The sequence below is a fragment of the Narcine bancroftii genome, chromosome 2, assembly GCF_036971445.1.
Source record: "Narcine bancroftii isolate sNarBan1 chromosome 2, sNarBan1.hap1, whole genome shotgun sequence".
NCBI lineage: Eukaryota > Metazoa > Chordata > Chondrichthyes > Torpediniformes > Narcinidae > Narcine > Narcine bancroftii.
The window spans coordinates 56,149,254-56,167,335 of NC_091470.1; the positions used below are offsets into that span (position 1 = coordinate 56,149,254).

The 18,082-nt window shown below is 38.0% G+C and overlaps 1 protein-coding gene across 7 annotated transcripts in view; it reads left to right on the forward strand.

Moving 5' to 3' along the window:
- akap6 (A kinase (PRKA) anchor protein 6) overlaps window positions 1-18,082 on the forward strand; it is a 427,053-nt gene that overhangs the window by 191,420 nt on the left and 217,551 nt on the right. For all 7 annotated transcript variants that reach the window (XR_011351260.1, XR_011351262.1, XM_069916733.1 and 4 more), the window contains one exon: window positions 6,237-6,400. Coding sequence is in view for 5 of the 7 variants with exons in the window: in XM_069916733.1 (XP_069772834.1) it covers window positions 6,237-6,400 (164 nt within the window). In the remaining 2 variants the exon portion in view is untranslated. The remainder of the gene's footprint in view (window positions 1-6,236; window positions 6,401-18,082) is intronic.

An 18,082-nucleotide genomic window follows, 5' to 3' on the forward strand; every position in this document is an offset into this window, starting at 1 on the left:
AAGGCTTTGTTAAGATTTTTCACCTTAGTTGGCCTGCCTTGAGACATCAATCAGATCAAGGGAGCAATTTTATGTCAGGCCTATTCCAACAAGTGATTTATGAGTTGAAGGTTAAGCAGGTTGTATCTTCTGTATACCACCCAGAGAGTCAGGGAGCATTGGAAAGGTTTCATTCAACCCTAAAAAATATGATGAGAACTTATTGTATTGAACATGAGAAAGATTGGGATGAAGGGTGAACCGATGCGGACTTGAAAGGCCGACATGGCCTGTTTTCGCTCCGGATATGGTTATATGGTTATAAGGGGTTCAAGTACTTTTATTTGCAGTGAGGGAATCAGTCCAATAATCATTTGGTTTAGTCCATTTGATCTCATTTTTGACATGAGGTGAGAGGTCCTTTAATGTAACTGAAGGAACAATGGATTAATCAGGATATACAATTGAACTTATTGGATTATGTTTTTAAATTCAAAGAGCGATTACAAAAACCCTATAAAATGGCAAAGGAAAATCTAAAAAAACCACTCAACAGAAAATGGAGGTCTTCTATGATCATAAGGCAAAAAATGAGGAGTTTCAAACCTGGTTTCAGAGTGTTGATACCTTTTCCTACCCAATCGAATCCCCTTATGGGTAAGTTTTCCAGACCATATGAGGTTCAGCCTAAAATTAGTGAGGTTATGTATGTAATTAAAACAACTGATTACAGATGAGAGAGTCAGGTCTGCCATATTTTGAGCAGGTGCCTCCTAGTGAGATGAAACTCTCACCAGAGGTGATGGTTATTAACCAAGAGGAAACAGGTAGAACAAGTTTCAAAAAAGATCATGGGACACAGAAATTGATAATTCCAAGATTGGAGAATTCTATGGTTTTACAGGACCTGGAAACAAAATTGACTCATTTCAAAATTTTAGAAAGGGAAGAAATGAAACAATTACTCTTAAAATTTAAGAACTTGTTTCCGGATGTACCCCAATGAACTGCCATAGTGCCATGATGTGGATGTAGGTGATGCTAGGCCTATTAAGCAGCATCCCTATCGGATGAACATAGAAAAGTGTAGGTTAGTGGATCATGAACTTGACTATATTTTAAGGAATGGTATATCCAGAAAGTCAAATTCGGATTGGAGTTCACTGTGTGTATTGGTACCTAAGCCAGATGGCACAGTTTGGTTTTGTACAGACTATAGAAAGGTTAATACTGTGACAAAAACATATGCCTATCTGATTCCTATAATAGATGAATGTATAGACAAGGTGGTAGGGACTAAATTCTTTACTAAAATAGATTTGTTGAAGGGGAATTGGTGTGTGAAAGAGGAAAGAGATGTTTCGGCATTTGTAACCCATCTGGGCTGTATGAGTAGAATGTGATGCCCTTTGGAATGAAAAATGCTCCAGGGACTTTTCAAAGAATGGTGAATTCTGTGATTCAAGCATTGAGGTGCACGGGTGCCTACCTGGATGATTTGGTTATAGGAAATAACACTTGGGAAGACCATATCATAGAGTTGAAGGAATTATTTACTCAACTGTCAAAAGCAAATCTCACAGTTAATTTGAGAAAAAGCAAGTTTGAGCATGAGACTGTTATGTACCTAGGTTATGCCGTAGGTCAGGGACAGTTAGTGCCAGTGGAGGTGAAGGTTGTAACTATTTCTAAGTTCCCTGTTCCAACTAATAGGAAAAATCTTTGAAGATTTTATGGAATGATTTGGCTACTACCGAAAATTCTGTAAGAACTTTGCAAATATCGTACTCCCTCTCATAAAATTGCTTAAGATGGGTGAAAATTTCAATTGGTCGGAGGGTTGCCAAGAGACATTCATGAAATTAAAGATCATCTTAGCCACCAACCCGTACTTATGTCACTTGACTTAGTGTGGCCTTTTTCTCTAGCTGTGGATGGCAACGATGAAGCTGTAGGAGCCGTCCTGTTACAGAAGAAGGACGATGACGATGTTGACCATCCTGTAGCATACTTCTCAAAGAGATTTAATGAACATCAAAAGAACTATTTCACAATTGAGAAGGAGTTGTTAGCTCTTGTGTTGGTTTTACAACATTTTGATGTTTATATTTGTTCAGCACAATGACCAATTATTGTATATACGGATCACAATCCATTAGCTTTTTTATGTAGAATGAAGAATAAGAATAGATGTTTATTGAATTGGAGTTTGATTTTGCAGGAAGATGATTTAATGCTAACACATTATGGGGAAAGATAATGTGATTACTGATTGTCTTTCTAGATGATAAACTTTGTAAATGAAGTAATTATTGTATGTGTATGTAATGGAAATCGTTTTTGCCTTATATTATAGTTTTGCACTTTAGCTAACTGAAAAAAATTTTGTTCTTGCAAATCAAAATTTTCTTTATTGGTGGGAATTGTTATAGACCATGGACAGTTTTATTTCTGATCAGGGACAGTGACTGACTGTTCAGCGGGAGAAAGGAGTATGCACTGTGTGGAGTGCCAAAACAGCGAGCTGGGAGAGTGAATAGCTGTGTGGAGCGCGAGAGCCACACGCTGAAGCCGGTGGGCTCGCTGAGAGTACACCCACTGTTGTCCACCCCTCTCCTCCAATCAGGAGTGCCGAAGACACGCAGTGTGGCAGTTAAGCCATCCAGCGTGCTGAGGAATGAACTGTCAGCGTATTCACCCAGCAGCTCCAGCTAAAAAGCTGGAGGCCAAATTACTCTGTTTGTGGGTGCCAACACTGCTGTTCTGACAGCAGATTTTATACTCCGATTCCTAGAGTGTTTGTCTGACTTGTGCTTCTCCTTTTTGAGAAGAGGACTTTGTGTGACAAAAGTCAATTGGTATAACCCAAGCCAGGGTTTTAGTTGAGAAGACTTAAATATGAGAGAGGGTCACCTGGTACAATCCCAAAGAGGGCTTCGGAGGTGTGGACATCATGCTGGTGACTAGAAGGTCACTGTGAGAAACAACCTTGTGAGAAAACTGAAGGTGGTCGTTACCACACAAGAAACTAAGTAAAATCTCCTGTATTCACCTGCCAAGGTCGTAAGTCTGCTCAGTGACAACAGACATCTCTCTCCACGTTCAACTCAAAGACCTATGAACAACTGAACAAATGCATTAAAACCTGGAGACCAGATTCTGTGGACTGTTTTTTGACTGACTTTCTTGATAAGACTGACTTGGGGTTTTGTTTTTGGAGTTTATTTTGGGGATTTGGTCTTAGACTGTAATTTTTTTCCCCCATATACACACTATAAATATCCATTGTTTGCATATAGTTGCCAGAAAGGCTTATGTTTGGGTGTTAAGTTTATTGAGACAATTATATTATTGACAATTGTTAATAAATTTTGAGTTAAACTTAACCCATCTGTTTGTGTCTTTCAATTGCTGCTGGTGAGGCACCCATAGACTCATTCATTGAGAAAAGATGGATAACTTTTGAATGGGCTCTAAAATATTAGACAGATATGATGAAGTACATTTATATTCTACATATAACCATCACAAAAAAAGTTGAACCAGATATCGCTCATGAACTATGGAGTATGTATGACTGAATATACTCATGTAATCATCAATACCGTGTAATAGTTGACCTCCCCTTGCCCCAGCTGCCTGCCCATCCGAACCTCTGATGCACCAGTCATCCACCCCTTCAAACTCCTGACTACGTATCCTCCCCCAACCTACTGCCCTTCCAAACTACTGGTGCCCCAACCATGGACTTACCACCCAGTCTTGGCCATCCAAGCTCCCGAAGCGTGAATGACACAGGTACTTCACGAGGTCAGACATCTGACCTGTGTAAAAGTTGATCCCAACTTTATTTAAGAAATGACGGTTAGTGTGAAGACAAAGTACTCAAGCTGTCTTTCCAGGAAACAGCATATTTAGCAAAACGTAATGGTATAGAATCAGATAGAAGCTGGAAATAGCAAAAGGAGGATGAGATGATTTTCACAGCTGAGTGCTGATAGGGAGGAGACAGTGCAGTTCCACAGTAAGAATGGGGAGATTAAGTTGGGCAGGGGAATGATTTGCCTCAGCAGTAATGTGCTGCAGTTTGTGTAATTGGAGAAAATATTTTTCACAAAATATAAAGGGATTGTAAGATTAAAATTCAGAGAAAAGTTGCCACACTGAAATTAGATATCAGAATATCCTCATGAGAATCAGGATTATTTTAAAATAATTATGGAGGTTACTAGAAAGAACAGTTAATGAGATATTAATTGACATAATATTTTATGAATGAAAGATTTAGTCTGTGATTTACCTTCAGAAAAGTTAATAAAAAGAAGAAAAGAACAATAAATGATATTGGGTTATGTGAGGAGACAGCTTTGTGCAACAAGAAAATCATATTCAGATTCATCTAAATCTAATTGCAAACCTAAGAGCTAGAGGATGAATACTTTTATTAATTTTATAGTTAATTGTAATAAATTTCTTGTAACTAATAGGAGCACACATAAGTACATCACATCTACGCTGATAGATTGCTAAAGCAAACAATTAAATAAAGTTTAGTAATATTTTAACCAAATAAACATGTGCAATATTAACTTAACCTGTCTATTGTATAGCTCAGGATCTGGTACAAGATTGGTTTTAAATCCAACTTGATTAATCCACAAGTGAAATCAATGGAGAGTAATATTGATTGAGATACAAATCCCAGCATTGCAGCTACACCATAGTTTCCCCTCGGCAAGTTAGGTTTAATTCATGCTTCCTGATTGGAGAAATTCAGCTACAGTATGTTTCTCCATATCCGAAAAGCTTGGAACCAGATGGTTTTCGGTTATTGGGTTTTTTCAGTTAACAGAACAAAACTGAAAACATGCCAAAACAGCACAGTAGCATTAATTGTCAACTGCCTACCGCCGCCGCCGATCTCCGACACCTCCTCACCACTGTCGTTGGTCTCTAACACCTCCCCACTGCTGCCAACACCTCTCCACCACCACAGTTCCCAATCCTGCCCAGGAGCCTGAGGTCCCCACTCCTGCCTGGGAGGCCACTCCCCACAATGATGCTGGGAAAAAGGATTCTTTTGGATGGGAGACCGCTGCATGCAATTTATAAACCAAGTACACGGGAGGATAAAGAAAAAATGGAAAGAGAGAAGGGAAGAAGTGACCTGAAACGAGGATAATTGGCATTCTAATTTCTCCCCATGCACTGACTGACCTGTGACTTCTTCCAGTCACTCACTGATGGCTCAAAATTCCATCCTGTTTCTGAGAGCTGACATCCAGCCGTTCAATGTCTGTTTTCTTGGCTTGATCTGAGCTCTCTTGTTACCAAACTGGCACCAACAGAGCATCAGAGCCCCACATGGGCAAGTCAGGTGATAAATATTTTTCAACTTGTGATGTCATGTTGGCACCTCAAAAAAAGTTTGGTTAATGGAACATTTTGGTTAATGGAACTTCGGATAAAGGGGAAACAAACTTCACTCTTCCATCATTTCAAGGTTCTGATAAAGTTACTTAAAATTTCATTGCAAAAATCACTGTTCAAAACTATATTTTAAAATCTGACCATGTATTCTTGTCCACTTTTCTTCTATTGTTATATTAAGATGGAACATGATTGGAGATTGCACTAGGTTCCTGTGGAGAACCAATATGATCTCAACCCAGAGTAGAAGATGAAAATGTTTTCATCCAGCACCTAGATGATTGATATGGCTATAAATTAATTTACTTTTGGTAGTCACAATCTTCGAAGTCAGCACAGCTTCTGCCAATCCATAGCATTGCAGCTGACTTGATAGTGTAAGACGCCAAAGACCTATCTTCAAGAGTCTGAAATGCTGTATTGATTAGTTTAGCAGGATGCTGTTCAGAAGTTTGTGTTGAAGTACATCATTCAAGCAGAGCAGTGAACAAAATGTCATTAATTTTCAACTGGAAATATCATTGTTAAAAATAGGAAGTCTTGGTATTTAGCAGAATTAGATACCACACTTTCTGAATTTCAACAGATTTCAACTTCATTTACAAGTGTAAAATTATGATATTTGTGAAAGGTGGCTGACTTGATTTATAATAGCAGCAAGTTAGAAGAAGTGTTTTCCTGCAGATGTTTCAAACAGCTCAACTAAATATTCATGCATTAATACAAATTGTAAAATATTGTCACTGCTATGGCATTTGTTAATTGAATATTATTAGCTTATGTGTTGTTCTGGTTGTGTGCTGATGTCTCGTTGCTTTGCTTTGAAGGATTGAAAGACATGCTGCAAATTATTACAAGTCAGTGGCAGGAACTACAGAGACAAATCAAACGCCAACACAGTTGGATTATTCGAGCCCTGGACAAAATCAAAGCAGAGATATTGTCAACAGATGTGACTACACATGATTTAGAAGGTTCTGGGAGCCCCATGGTAAGTTGCTTCAATTTGCCAATACATAAAACAATTTCTGCAAGACTTCAATAATACAGCAGGTTGTAAATTTTTAGCTCTCTTGTATGAGCAAACAGTTGTTACATTTCAGAAGTAGAAGCAACGTTGCAAGACAATTTCAATATTCAATGACATGCATAATCATTAACTGTAGCTGTTCCTCACATATAAATTGGATGTGAACAATTGTGCAGATGATGTTGTTTAAAGGCTTTGATGGCACAAGGTAACAGACCAAAGTTGACAAATTCCAGACTTAATTTATGAGCCATTTTTTTTCTCCATAATTTTCAGGTGTACACTTTTGTATTGTGTACATCAGTGGATTTATTTTTCTTTCTTTTCTACTCTTACAATACTCTGTGAGTATAAGATAAGAAATGTATTTTTATCTCAACCTTTATGCCCTTGTTCATGTGTATGAATCATGAAAGGTTACCAGGCAGGTATAGCAAATCTCATTCATTTCAGAATAACATCCTTCTACTCTTCTATGTCAAAGCCAAACTACCAAGTCTCTGTGGATCCCATGGGCCTTAATCTTCTGGATCAACCTACCACGAGGGACTTTGTCAAATATTTTATTAATGTCAGTGCACAATGCTCATTGGTCATCTTTGTCATTCCTAAAAAATTCAATCTAGTTTGTAAGATATTAATTCCCACATACACAGCCATGCTGATTCCCGAACAAGTCCATGCTTGTCCAGATATGTGTAAATCCTATCACTAAGAATCATCTCCATTAATTTCCCTGCCATGGATGTAGGCCTATATTTTCCTGGTTTGTTCTTATTAGCCTTTTTAAACAAAGAAACAATGTTGGTTTGAGAAGGAGAACCCAACAGTGCTTACGAGAATTCCTGCAAAGGCTGAGAACCCTGTGATATCTGTCTCTGAGGGCGATGTCAGAACATCATTCAAGAGGGTGAACCCTCGCAAGCCTTCAGGCCCTGATGGCGAACTTGGCAGGGGACTGAAAATCTGCGCCAACCAACCAGCTAGAGGGTTCACAGACATTTGCTTCAAAAGGGCATCAATCATCCCAGTACCCAAGAAGAGCAGAGTGGGCTGCCTCAATGACTATCACCTAGTAGCTCTAAAATCTACTGCGATGAAATGCTTTGAGAGTTTGGTCATGGTCAAAATTAATACATACCTAAGCAAAGGACTAGACCCACTGCAATTCACCTATCGTCACAATTGCTCCACAGCTGATGCAATATCATTCACCCTTGACTCAGTTCTGGATCACCTCAAAAACAGCATCAGGCTGCTCTTCATCAAATACAATGCCTTCAACACCATTATTCCCTCAATGCTGGTCAACATGCTCCAAACCCTGGGCCTCTGCACCCCACTCTGCAAATGGATCCTTGACTTCCTCATCAGAAGACCACAGTGAGTACAAATTGGAAACAATGTCTCCTCCTCAATCAACACAGGCGCAGCCCAAGCATGCTCTACTTACTAAGCACCCATGACTGTGTGGCCATGTGCATTCCAATGCTATCTACAAATTTGCTGATGACACCACAGTTGTTGGCAGAATCTCAAATGACAACGAGGAAGTGTAAAAGAGGGAGATAGTTCAGCTTGTTGAATGGTGTCACCCCAACAACTCTGCATGCAACATTAGCAAAACCAAAGGGATGATTGTGGACTTCAGGAGGAAGTCACGAGAACACAAACCAATCCTCATCAAGGGCTCAATTGTGGAGAGGGCAAGAACTTCAAATTCCTGGTGTTACGAACTAAATCAACTAATAAACAATCACAATGTTTTTTTTTCAAAAATAATAATTTTTATTCATAAGTCTAAACTTAAATCTCCCTTAACCCCACTATGCGCAAAATATATGTGTGTGTGTGTGTGTGTGTGTGTGTGTGTGTGTGTGTGTGTGTGTGTGTGTGTGTGTGTGTGTGTGTGTGTGTGTGTGTGTGTGTGTGTGTGTGTGTGTGTGAGTCTTAAAACCCATCTATTATAGTTTAAGCTTAATTTTGAAGAGATAATTTTAAAGTTCAGTCTCAGAAAGCTTTTGTGTTGAAACTCAGTATTTACTGCTGTTCAAAAGCAATTATGGAATAAGGGTGAAGCATCAGATTTAAAAAAATTTTTGCTCCAAAAGCACAAATAAGCTATGTTGTTTTCAGAGCAATGTTTCTTCATATGAACAATTTTCTCTCTCTTGCATGGAGATTTTGGAATCTATGTTCCACACAATAAATCTTCCCCCTTTTCAAAGAGACTTTAAAGTGGCTATTTTCTTCCACGATGATTTCACAAACCCAGACAAGGGTAAACTAAATGCCCAAATAGGAAAAGACATGGTTAAACTACCCACTTTCTTGAGACAGTCAGAAGTGGTCTTCCTCATTCAAAATCCAGTTATTCTGTGTTCTCCTTTGACCAGGAGTAACATGTAACAGTACCTTTTCTAGTTACTGAATTTCAACTCTGTCTTACTAACAGGATGGCCAACTTCTGGTCAAAATGCCTTTGGTTCCAGTGATATCTTTCTCTCCAAAAGTCTCATCACATGACACATGACATCATTTCTGTTCCCTTTCTCCAAAAGCATGAATCATGGCAGATGGTCCTTTTGAAGTCACTTCACATATATGTGGTAAAAGCATCTCTGGCCACTTAGTGCCATTTCAAAAGTATGAATTATGAGCCCACAGACTCTGAATTGTCTGCATACCATTGAATTAAAAGTTCTGTGTGTTTGAACAACTACTGTCAGAATGCTGTGTATACACAAATGCTTTTAAGCAATCACCTATTGCTCTTGAGTTTCATTTAAGAAACCACTTCAGTCTTTTTAAGCAAACAAGCTTCCAGCAGAACAATGGTCTGATATGATGAATTGAGATAGCTATGCCTGCTTCATCCTGAGGGAAAGGCCATATAGGGCCTCTGTGAGGATAGGACGTCCCAGTATTATGTTCCCCTGTCATTGGACCAGGCTAAGCTAAGGAATATATGTTAGGGTCAAGACAGGGATTCCTAATGTGGAGGTTGGGAAGAAAAGGATAAGTTCAGTTATTTACTTTTTCTTTAGTTTTAACATTTGTAATTTCTTTTTAGCATTTTAATCTGTTAATGAGTATATTTACCACTTAATTATTTTGATTAGTTTTAATATTTTACAAATGGTATCTGTCTCTGTCTTAAGACATATACTAAGGCCTCAGTATGCCTCTAGGATCCACGCTGGGGTGATGAGACCCTCACTTCTGCACCAAATTGATACAGACAAGGGAGAAGATGGCAGGCAACTCCAGGGAGTGAGCTGAATGGAGCACCTTGTAATATCCCAACCCTTGATAAATTCAGGATTAGTTTACCTTTAATTACTGGTATTCGATGAATTGATAATAGTATCAACGGGGCCACTTGGAAGGGAAGATGAAGAATTCATCAGAATTGTTGACTTTCTCCCTCCCCCACACCAATAGATTGCATTAATTGCTGTAATCATTCACAACTTTTTCATGATTTAACTTTTCCCTATTCTGTCATTTTTTTTTCTGATGAGGTATATGTTATAATGTTTTCACTATTATCCTTAAATCTGCCAAAGATTTTGTCAAAGAAATTCATCTTCTAAACAAACATTAACCTGACACATAAATGATTATAAATGAAAGGCAATAGAGGAAGCCACAGAAAATTTATTAATACTAATTAATGTTTTTATAACCAAAGACATAATTGTGTCTTAAATCAACCTCTAAAATATAATGTTTGCATTTATTTTTAAACTATCTTTCCAACAAATCACCCTAATTGGCAAAATTATTCTAATTTTATACAATTATATAAAATTGTATCCATTATCTAGTTAGTTGCAAAAAATCAACAAAGAAGAATGACAAGGCTCTGCTGTTATTTAATATCATAAATATTATTTAGGGGTGAGAGATTGGATCTGTGAAACCTGCTAACTGCGTAAGTGGCAAAGTGCACGTGCACAGAAATGCACATACCCTTATTTTGGCCAGTTTTATATCTGTCCGTGCCTTTTCATGACTTCAGCTGACATTTATAAGCATGAGCATTATGCAAAATTGGCAGATCATACAGTACTCAATGTTGATTTGACACCACATTTTGGAGTTTAACACTCCAGGTGACTCCGTCATAGTTATGAGACTTTATACCACAGAAATAGACCCCTTTGACCAACATTATTGCACAACAATCTTCAGAGCTTTTTTGCAGAAAAACCTTTCCTCTTGCATCATCAATTCCCTCTTCCTCCACCCTACCCCACCAACACCCTCCTCCACTCACATGTGGGGTAATTTAGAGCAGCCAATTAACCTACTAACCCATAGCTAGCCTAACAGTTAGCACAACGCTATTACAGCGCCAGCTATCTGGTGCTGTTTGTACCTTCTTTCTTTGACTGCGTGGGTTTCCTCTCAGAGCTATATTTCCCCCTACCTTTCAAAACATATGGGATTGTAGGTTAATTGGAATATTTATGCGGTATGGGTTCATGGTCAGGAAGGGCCTGTTACCAAGCTATAGGTATGTCTAAATTTTAAAATTTAAATTCAGTTGTAAAATTTAAAATGAACTTGTTTGGCTGAACACATGAAATTATAGGTTTTTTAATCACAATCCTTTGAGAGCTGAAATTGGACCACATCTCAGTCATAAATGGGTTCCCCTCTGCTCTCAAACTCTCTTATAAGGGAAAATTTCCTCCCAGAATTTCATCAAGATGAGATAACCTCTCATTCTTCTGAACAATACTGAGTACAGGACCACCCTGTTCAATATTTCCTTATCGGACAATCCCATCAGATCAGAATCATCTTGGGGAACATTCGCTGAACTGCTTCCAATAATAATATCTTTCTTTAAGTAGTAAGACTAGTGCATTGTATGGCTGTAATAAGGCTTCCATGATTATAGACTACAGCGACCTTGAAATAAAAGATGGCACCCATTAGCTTTCCCAATTACTTGCAACATCCTTGTGTCTGATTTCCATGTCTCAAGGTCCCACAACCCTTTTGTTCTGCAGCTTCCTTCTCTATTTACCAGTCTTTCTCCCAAAGTTAACAAATTCACATTTTCTCACATTAGGCTTCATTTATAAACTTCTTTTCATCCACTTAGCTGATCAATCTCTGTAAACTATTTGCATCTTCTTCACAACTTGCCTTTTCCCCTCCTTTTGTATCATTTGCAAATTCAGCTACAGTAAATTTGTTTTTTCCTCTGGCTCATTATAATATTCCACAAACAGCTGCCTTTTCTGCTACACTCCATTGCTTACAGTTTTCCAACCTGAAAATTATTCCTTTATCCCTCCTGCTGTTTTCTTCCAGTTAGCCAGTCCTCTGCCTAGGCTCTAATATACTCCCTCCAATTACATGAGCTCTAATCTTGTGAAGTAACCTTTTGTGTGGTACTTTGTTGAATGTGTTTTGTAAATGCAAGTAAACTACATCTCTTGGTCCCCTCTCATTATGACAACTAATCCATCCTACCTGAACTCTAATCAAATATCAGACATAATTTCTCCTTTATAAGTCATAACTGTTTGGGTTATGATTTTCAAGTGTTCTTTGATAATTGATTCTACTCTTTTTGTAATGAAAGTCGTCAGATGTAAAATCTATTGTTAACCACTTTTTTCCTGTTTGAATGTGATCACCTCTTCAAAGTGAACTCCAAACCAAATTTACAAGTGAATTCTTGCCATATTGCATTAAAATGTCAGTATTGATCTTCCATGTGCTTTTGCCTTTATATTGCTCCAAGGAAATGCACTTTCAGTGGTTAAGTCTGGCCGGTGAAAGCTGAGGAATTTCAATGGTACACCTACATCTTCAACACCTCTGTGCAGGCCTAACTTTGAAGCCTGAACTCTTCTTTGTTTGATTCACTTCAATGGCACCCAGGTCAGATTAAATTTCTGCATGGCTGTCATGACTTCCTCCATTTGCAGTGCACCTGCCTCCTCAGAGATGTTACAACACTTTAAGCAATGCAAGCTCGTTTTAATTGGTGATACCAAATTATATTGAACCCCCTGCTGATGTGTGCAGCCAGTCAAACATGCAGCAAGTGCTGGCTGCAAGCAGAAATCATTATAGAAATAGACAATCTAAAACTGGTATGCTTTCCACAATCCATCAAGGGGAACTGGTTAATTGTCCATCACTATCAGTGTGCCTATTTTTGGAGGCTTTCCAATTTAGTTTCCATTGTCTTATCAGCAGATTCTGCTTAATGTCATAAGTTTTCTGTGACCTATACATTTTCATGCACAAAAAATGTCAATTCTTCTTTTCAAAGTGCTTTAGAATAATTTATTTGACATTATTAGCAGAATCAAAATCTAATATTATTTTTCTATATCTTGGTGAAGGGTTCAAGCCTGATATGTCGGTTATGTATTTTTACCTTTGCTATATAAAGGATACTGCTTGACCTGCTGAGTTTCTCCAGCTTTATGTTTTTCCTTCAAAATCTAATATCTCCATTTATTGATTGTAACTAAATAACTTGCAACTAGAGGAAGATTATTTTTGAAATGTACAAAAATGAAGGATTGGATTTTGGCCCGATTCTCCTATGAGTATGGTAATGGTGGAACAGGATAAAATAGACAGCAGGAAATCAAAGTTATTTGTCTTTTGGGAGCTTTACTTGTGATTACCATGCTATGAAGTGAAGCCAAGTGCTAATGCAACCACTGGAGTGATAAGAACTTTAATAGATGCATGTCTTTGAGTTCATTACAATGAGTCAAGGGTAAGTTTAAGACAACAAAATAATAACTTCAAAATTTCTTTAAATCATATCAGTAAGATTTGTGAACGACCATCAAATTAGTAACTGTAGCAACTATGGATAGGATATTTATGACAATGAACAGGATGCAATAAAAATGTGACATTCTTAGGAAATATACCACTTTTAAAGAAATTAAAGTTGATGGAAATTACTATTAATGCTACTTTGTCACACTGAATTAAAGGTTGGTGTTCATAATACTCAAAAGCATGCCATAACCTTTTGCAGGTCCTCTCTTGTTGTAGAATGTAGCTTTGAACAATAATTCCTTTGAATCCATTTGTGTTGATTGTGTTGCAAAGGATAGAACAAGGTAGTGAAAACTGTAGAGGGCATCAAGGCACTTATTTTTACATTGCACTCATCATAAACATTGGCATGTCCCAAATTGCATTTCATGCTACAGAAGTTATTTTTGAAATGTGGTTTCTGTTGCAGATATGACAATTTTTGTTCCACATCAGGTTCTAAAACAAAAAAAATCTTGCATTTTCTTTATGACATAGAAGGAAGTTAATGTTGACTTTTATAACAATCCCATCAGTTAAATGCCCCCCCATTTCCCTGTAATCTATTCTCTCACACACATCCGTAAACACTCTCCTAATTCTCAGTGGACATTTAATCTACTGACCGCTACTTCTTTCAGATGTGGGAGGAAGTACAGCACCCAGTGAAAACCCCCACGGCCACGGGGGAATGTGTAAACTCCACACAAAGGACCAGAGGTCATCATTAAAAAGGGTCATTGGATAAGTAAGACAGCTAGACCCAGTGCAGTGCCATTGTTGCTGTTTGGACGCTTTTGGATGCAGAACAGTGCACCAAAGCGTCTGCCAAGAATGCATGCTCAAATCACTGAGGGGACTTCTGACAGTGTCAAGAATGCTGTCAAAGAGCCAAAACAAATATAATAGGCCAGAACATACTCAGTGTGGTCTCCTTCCTGCTCTCACCCCACCCCCACCTCCCACCACTTTTCCTCCCTTTTATTGTGAGCAGATTAATCTTTTGAGGCCCTTTTGGATTGCTTGAGTTGGAGGCCCCAAAACCTCGAACAAACTGTAAAGTGGAAGAATCAGCAATGAGGCCTGAGGCAGAGTGATTGATGAAGCCTCTTCCTCAGATTACTTTCTATTGAAGGCCTCTGAACCATTTGTAAATAAATTTGATAACCATTTAAAACATTTAAATAATTATAATAGTTAAAATGTTAAAAATTAGAAACTAAAATGAGTAAAATTGTATTAAAATATCTTCACAAACTAGAAACTGATAAAAAAATATAAAGTAACAAAAAAATCAAAGAAAAATTTCAGATGATAAAATTTAAAATAGCAACAGAAGTCCTGGAAAGGTTTTCGACCTGAAATGTTAGCTCAGTTTCTCTTCCCACGGATTGGGCCTGACTTGCTGAGTACTGTCTGTATTTTCTGCTTGCAAAATATGACATACAAAATCACAAAGGGCATAGATGGGATAGAATATGTGAAATATTTCCAATTAACATAGATATTTAAAACCAAACAGTTAGAGGGAATAGGAGGGCATTTTTCCCCCAGAGGGTAATTGCATTCTGGAATGCACTGCAGGTATTCTTGCAATATTTTTACGAATATCTAGTTGAGCATTTGAATTACTTGGTCATTGAAGGGAAAGACCAAGTGCTTGTACGACATTCATCCAGGCAAGTGGAATGTATTTCATCACACTCCTTATGTGTTTTCTAGATGGGGGAAGGGCCTTGACATATCAGGAAGTTAGTCACTCACCAGAAGTTACTCAGTCTCTGACATTTTCTAGTCACTGACTTATGTGGCTGGTCCAGAGTTTCTGATCAGTGATGGTCACCTGTACACACGGTTATGACACTATTTCAGTGTGAGTGACTCAAGTTCGAATCCAGGAAAATTTGAATCCAGGTGTTTGTACATTCTCCCCATGTCTCATGGGCTTCGTCTGGGAGCTCCGGTTTCATTCTACCCTCCAAAGCATAATGGGTTGTCAGTTAATAGGGCAACATGGGTTTAATTGGCTGGAACCAACTTCAACTGTGCTGTAATTAAAAAAAAAATTAAAATACATTGATGGTGGAGGGTTCAGCGATGGTAATGGCATTGAATGTCAAGGATGGGCAGTGAGGCTGTTTAGTTGGAGATACTCTGCAACTCATTAACTGTCTGTGATGCATGTGATCTACAGAAACAAATACAGTTCCAGATATTTAGCATTTAGTTTGTCCATCCAGTCTGTGTTGAGGGTATTGGATCAGGTTGTTTTGGTCATTTAACACTAAGAAGCGAATTTCTAACCAGCTCATCATCTTATGTGACAGAGCCCCCGAACCAAGTAACTTTTATATTGTTTTAATGTATGATAATTTTCTGCTTATGTCCTGTGGAATACAATGTGTGATGTTTTGGAGTTAAGCAAACTTGATGTATTTTGTTCAGGTGTCTGTGTGTTAGATTTATCATTTGACATGTGAAGTTTATGGTAATTTCTTCCTGCCACAAAACACTTGAAAAAAACTGGTTTATTAGACTTAAATGCTTTTCAGGTGTTACTTTCTCTGAAAGGCTGCTCTGTAGCATTGGGTCAACCATGAGTCATCTTTCCTTCAGTGGTTCGCATTGATGAGCATTTGGATAAACAAGACACATAATGGTAGGGTATGTAGACAATTTATTTGTAGCATAAATGAACCATCTATACATTACAAATATCTGTACATTAAGTCTCCAATCCTCTGGAAAACTACATTTTCATACAACTTGCTTTGACAACATGATTTATCAGCTCTTTAATGTTTTTGAGAACTATTTATTTACAGAAGTAATTGTGGGTGTTATATCTGATTATTTTGTTGAGAAGGTACCATGACTTTTATGATTTTGATTCCTGCCAAAATGCATTTTTTAACCTTAAACATTTTAGTCTATATTTATTGCCCTGATGTTTTTGGATGTCTCAAAATTATATAAAGATCACTCCTAATCAGTGATGTCCCGGTCACTTTATTTCCTTAGAGCAACATCTATCTGTTTTCACCAATGGCTCGGTGGCCAGTTATGGTTGGACATACTTACTTGATAACTATCTCTAGACTTTCGTTAATATATATATATGTTGTGTTTGTCATGCAGCATTTCATCAGGCAAATTATATTTGAACAATCACTGCTCCAGAAAAAAAATTCTGTGCACCTTTGAAATATACAGTATATTGAATAGATTTTCCTGCATGGAGAATTGCAACATAAAGGTGGAGAGGGAGAAGCCTGGCTTTAAAGAGAACTATTTCCTCATTTAATGGACAATTGAAAAAGTTACAAGGATAAAGCATTGATTGGTTTTCTCAAAGTTACTCGAATGGTTACTCAACAAAGCAACTTTACATATCTTACTGGTCACTGAAAGTCATAGTTACCTCATGATACAATGAACTGCCCCTTGCTTCAAAAGCAAATTCTTATTAAAGGGAAATTGAATTGCTGGCTTCTGTATGAATGACGAATGTGTGTATGGAAACTACACAGTGTCCTACAGTGATGTCATTTGACATATAAAGTATTGCGATAATTGCTGCTGAAGCATTAAGGTGTATATATGCATTGAAAAATATGTGCTGGCTGACATTGGTTAAACTATGCCATTATGAGAAAATGAAGACAAGCTGGACATCAGTTAAAAGGCCACCCTTACATGAGACAATTGGGTATAGGAGGTAAGGGAATAAATACTGGAACAGGGGCATCAAGTATCAACTGAACAAGATTGCACTTGGTATATAGTGTGCAGTTTAGGTCATCCAGCTATAGGAAAACTATAAGCTGGACAAGGTGCAGAAAATATGAATGAGAATGATGATTCATGGGAATGGAAGGCTTAAAATTATGAGTAGTGGCTGGATAGGCTGTGACTGTTTTCCCTGGAGGCCAGGATGCTGAGGGGGACCTTATAGAAGTTTATAAAATCTTGAGGAGGATAAGGTAAATAGTCATACCTTTTTTCCCCAGGGTATGGAGTTTAAAGTGAGAGGGGAAATATTTAGAAGAGACTTGAGGGACAACTTCTTCACACAGAAGGTAGTGGATATTTAGAAACAGCTGCCAGAGGAAGTGGTAGAAGTGGGCACAGTTATAACATTCAAAAGATATTTAGACGGACACATGGAGACATGGAGATTAGAGAGATATGGACCGAATGTAGCCAAATTAGTCAAGCTTGTCAGAATGAACAAGCTGGACTAAAAGGCCTGTTTCCACGCATCAGAACCTCATGTCTATGTCAATGTTGGAGAGTCTGCCATGAAGCCAATCATTGAATCCTCAACAATGATTCTTTGATCTATGTTTATTACATTGTTTCTTTGTTTGGGGTGCTGGGGTGAGGTATTCTACTCCAGTATTTTCTCCATTTTTCCCTTTCCTCATGTTTCATGTGGGGCTCAGCTACCTGTTGTTGAACATTTACTTTGAGCAATGACCATTCACATATACATCTCATAAGTATTGATTTTTATTTTAGGTTGAGAGCTCACATGATGAAGGAGGACATCTGCTCAATCAAAGGACATCATCATCAACCTGCTGTTTATCCCTCTGGGTGGGGGGGTGGGGGTAGGTGGGTGCTAGTGGAAGGTGTGATACTATTTATTCAGTCAGATTAGGATAAAGGACATTATCCCTTGTCAGTTTGCCAAGTGGAGTAGAGAGAAAGTGATGAATTAAATGCCTCACTGCTTAATAGAAAAAAAAGGATTTTGTCTCAGCAACTGAGCCAGAAATGGGAGAACATCTGAAGAAGCTGCAATCTCAGGGGCCACCTACAGCAGGC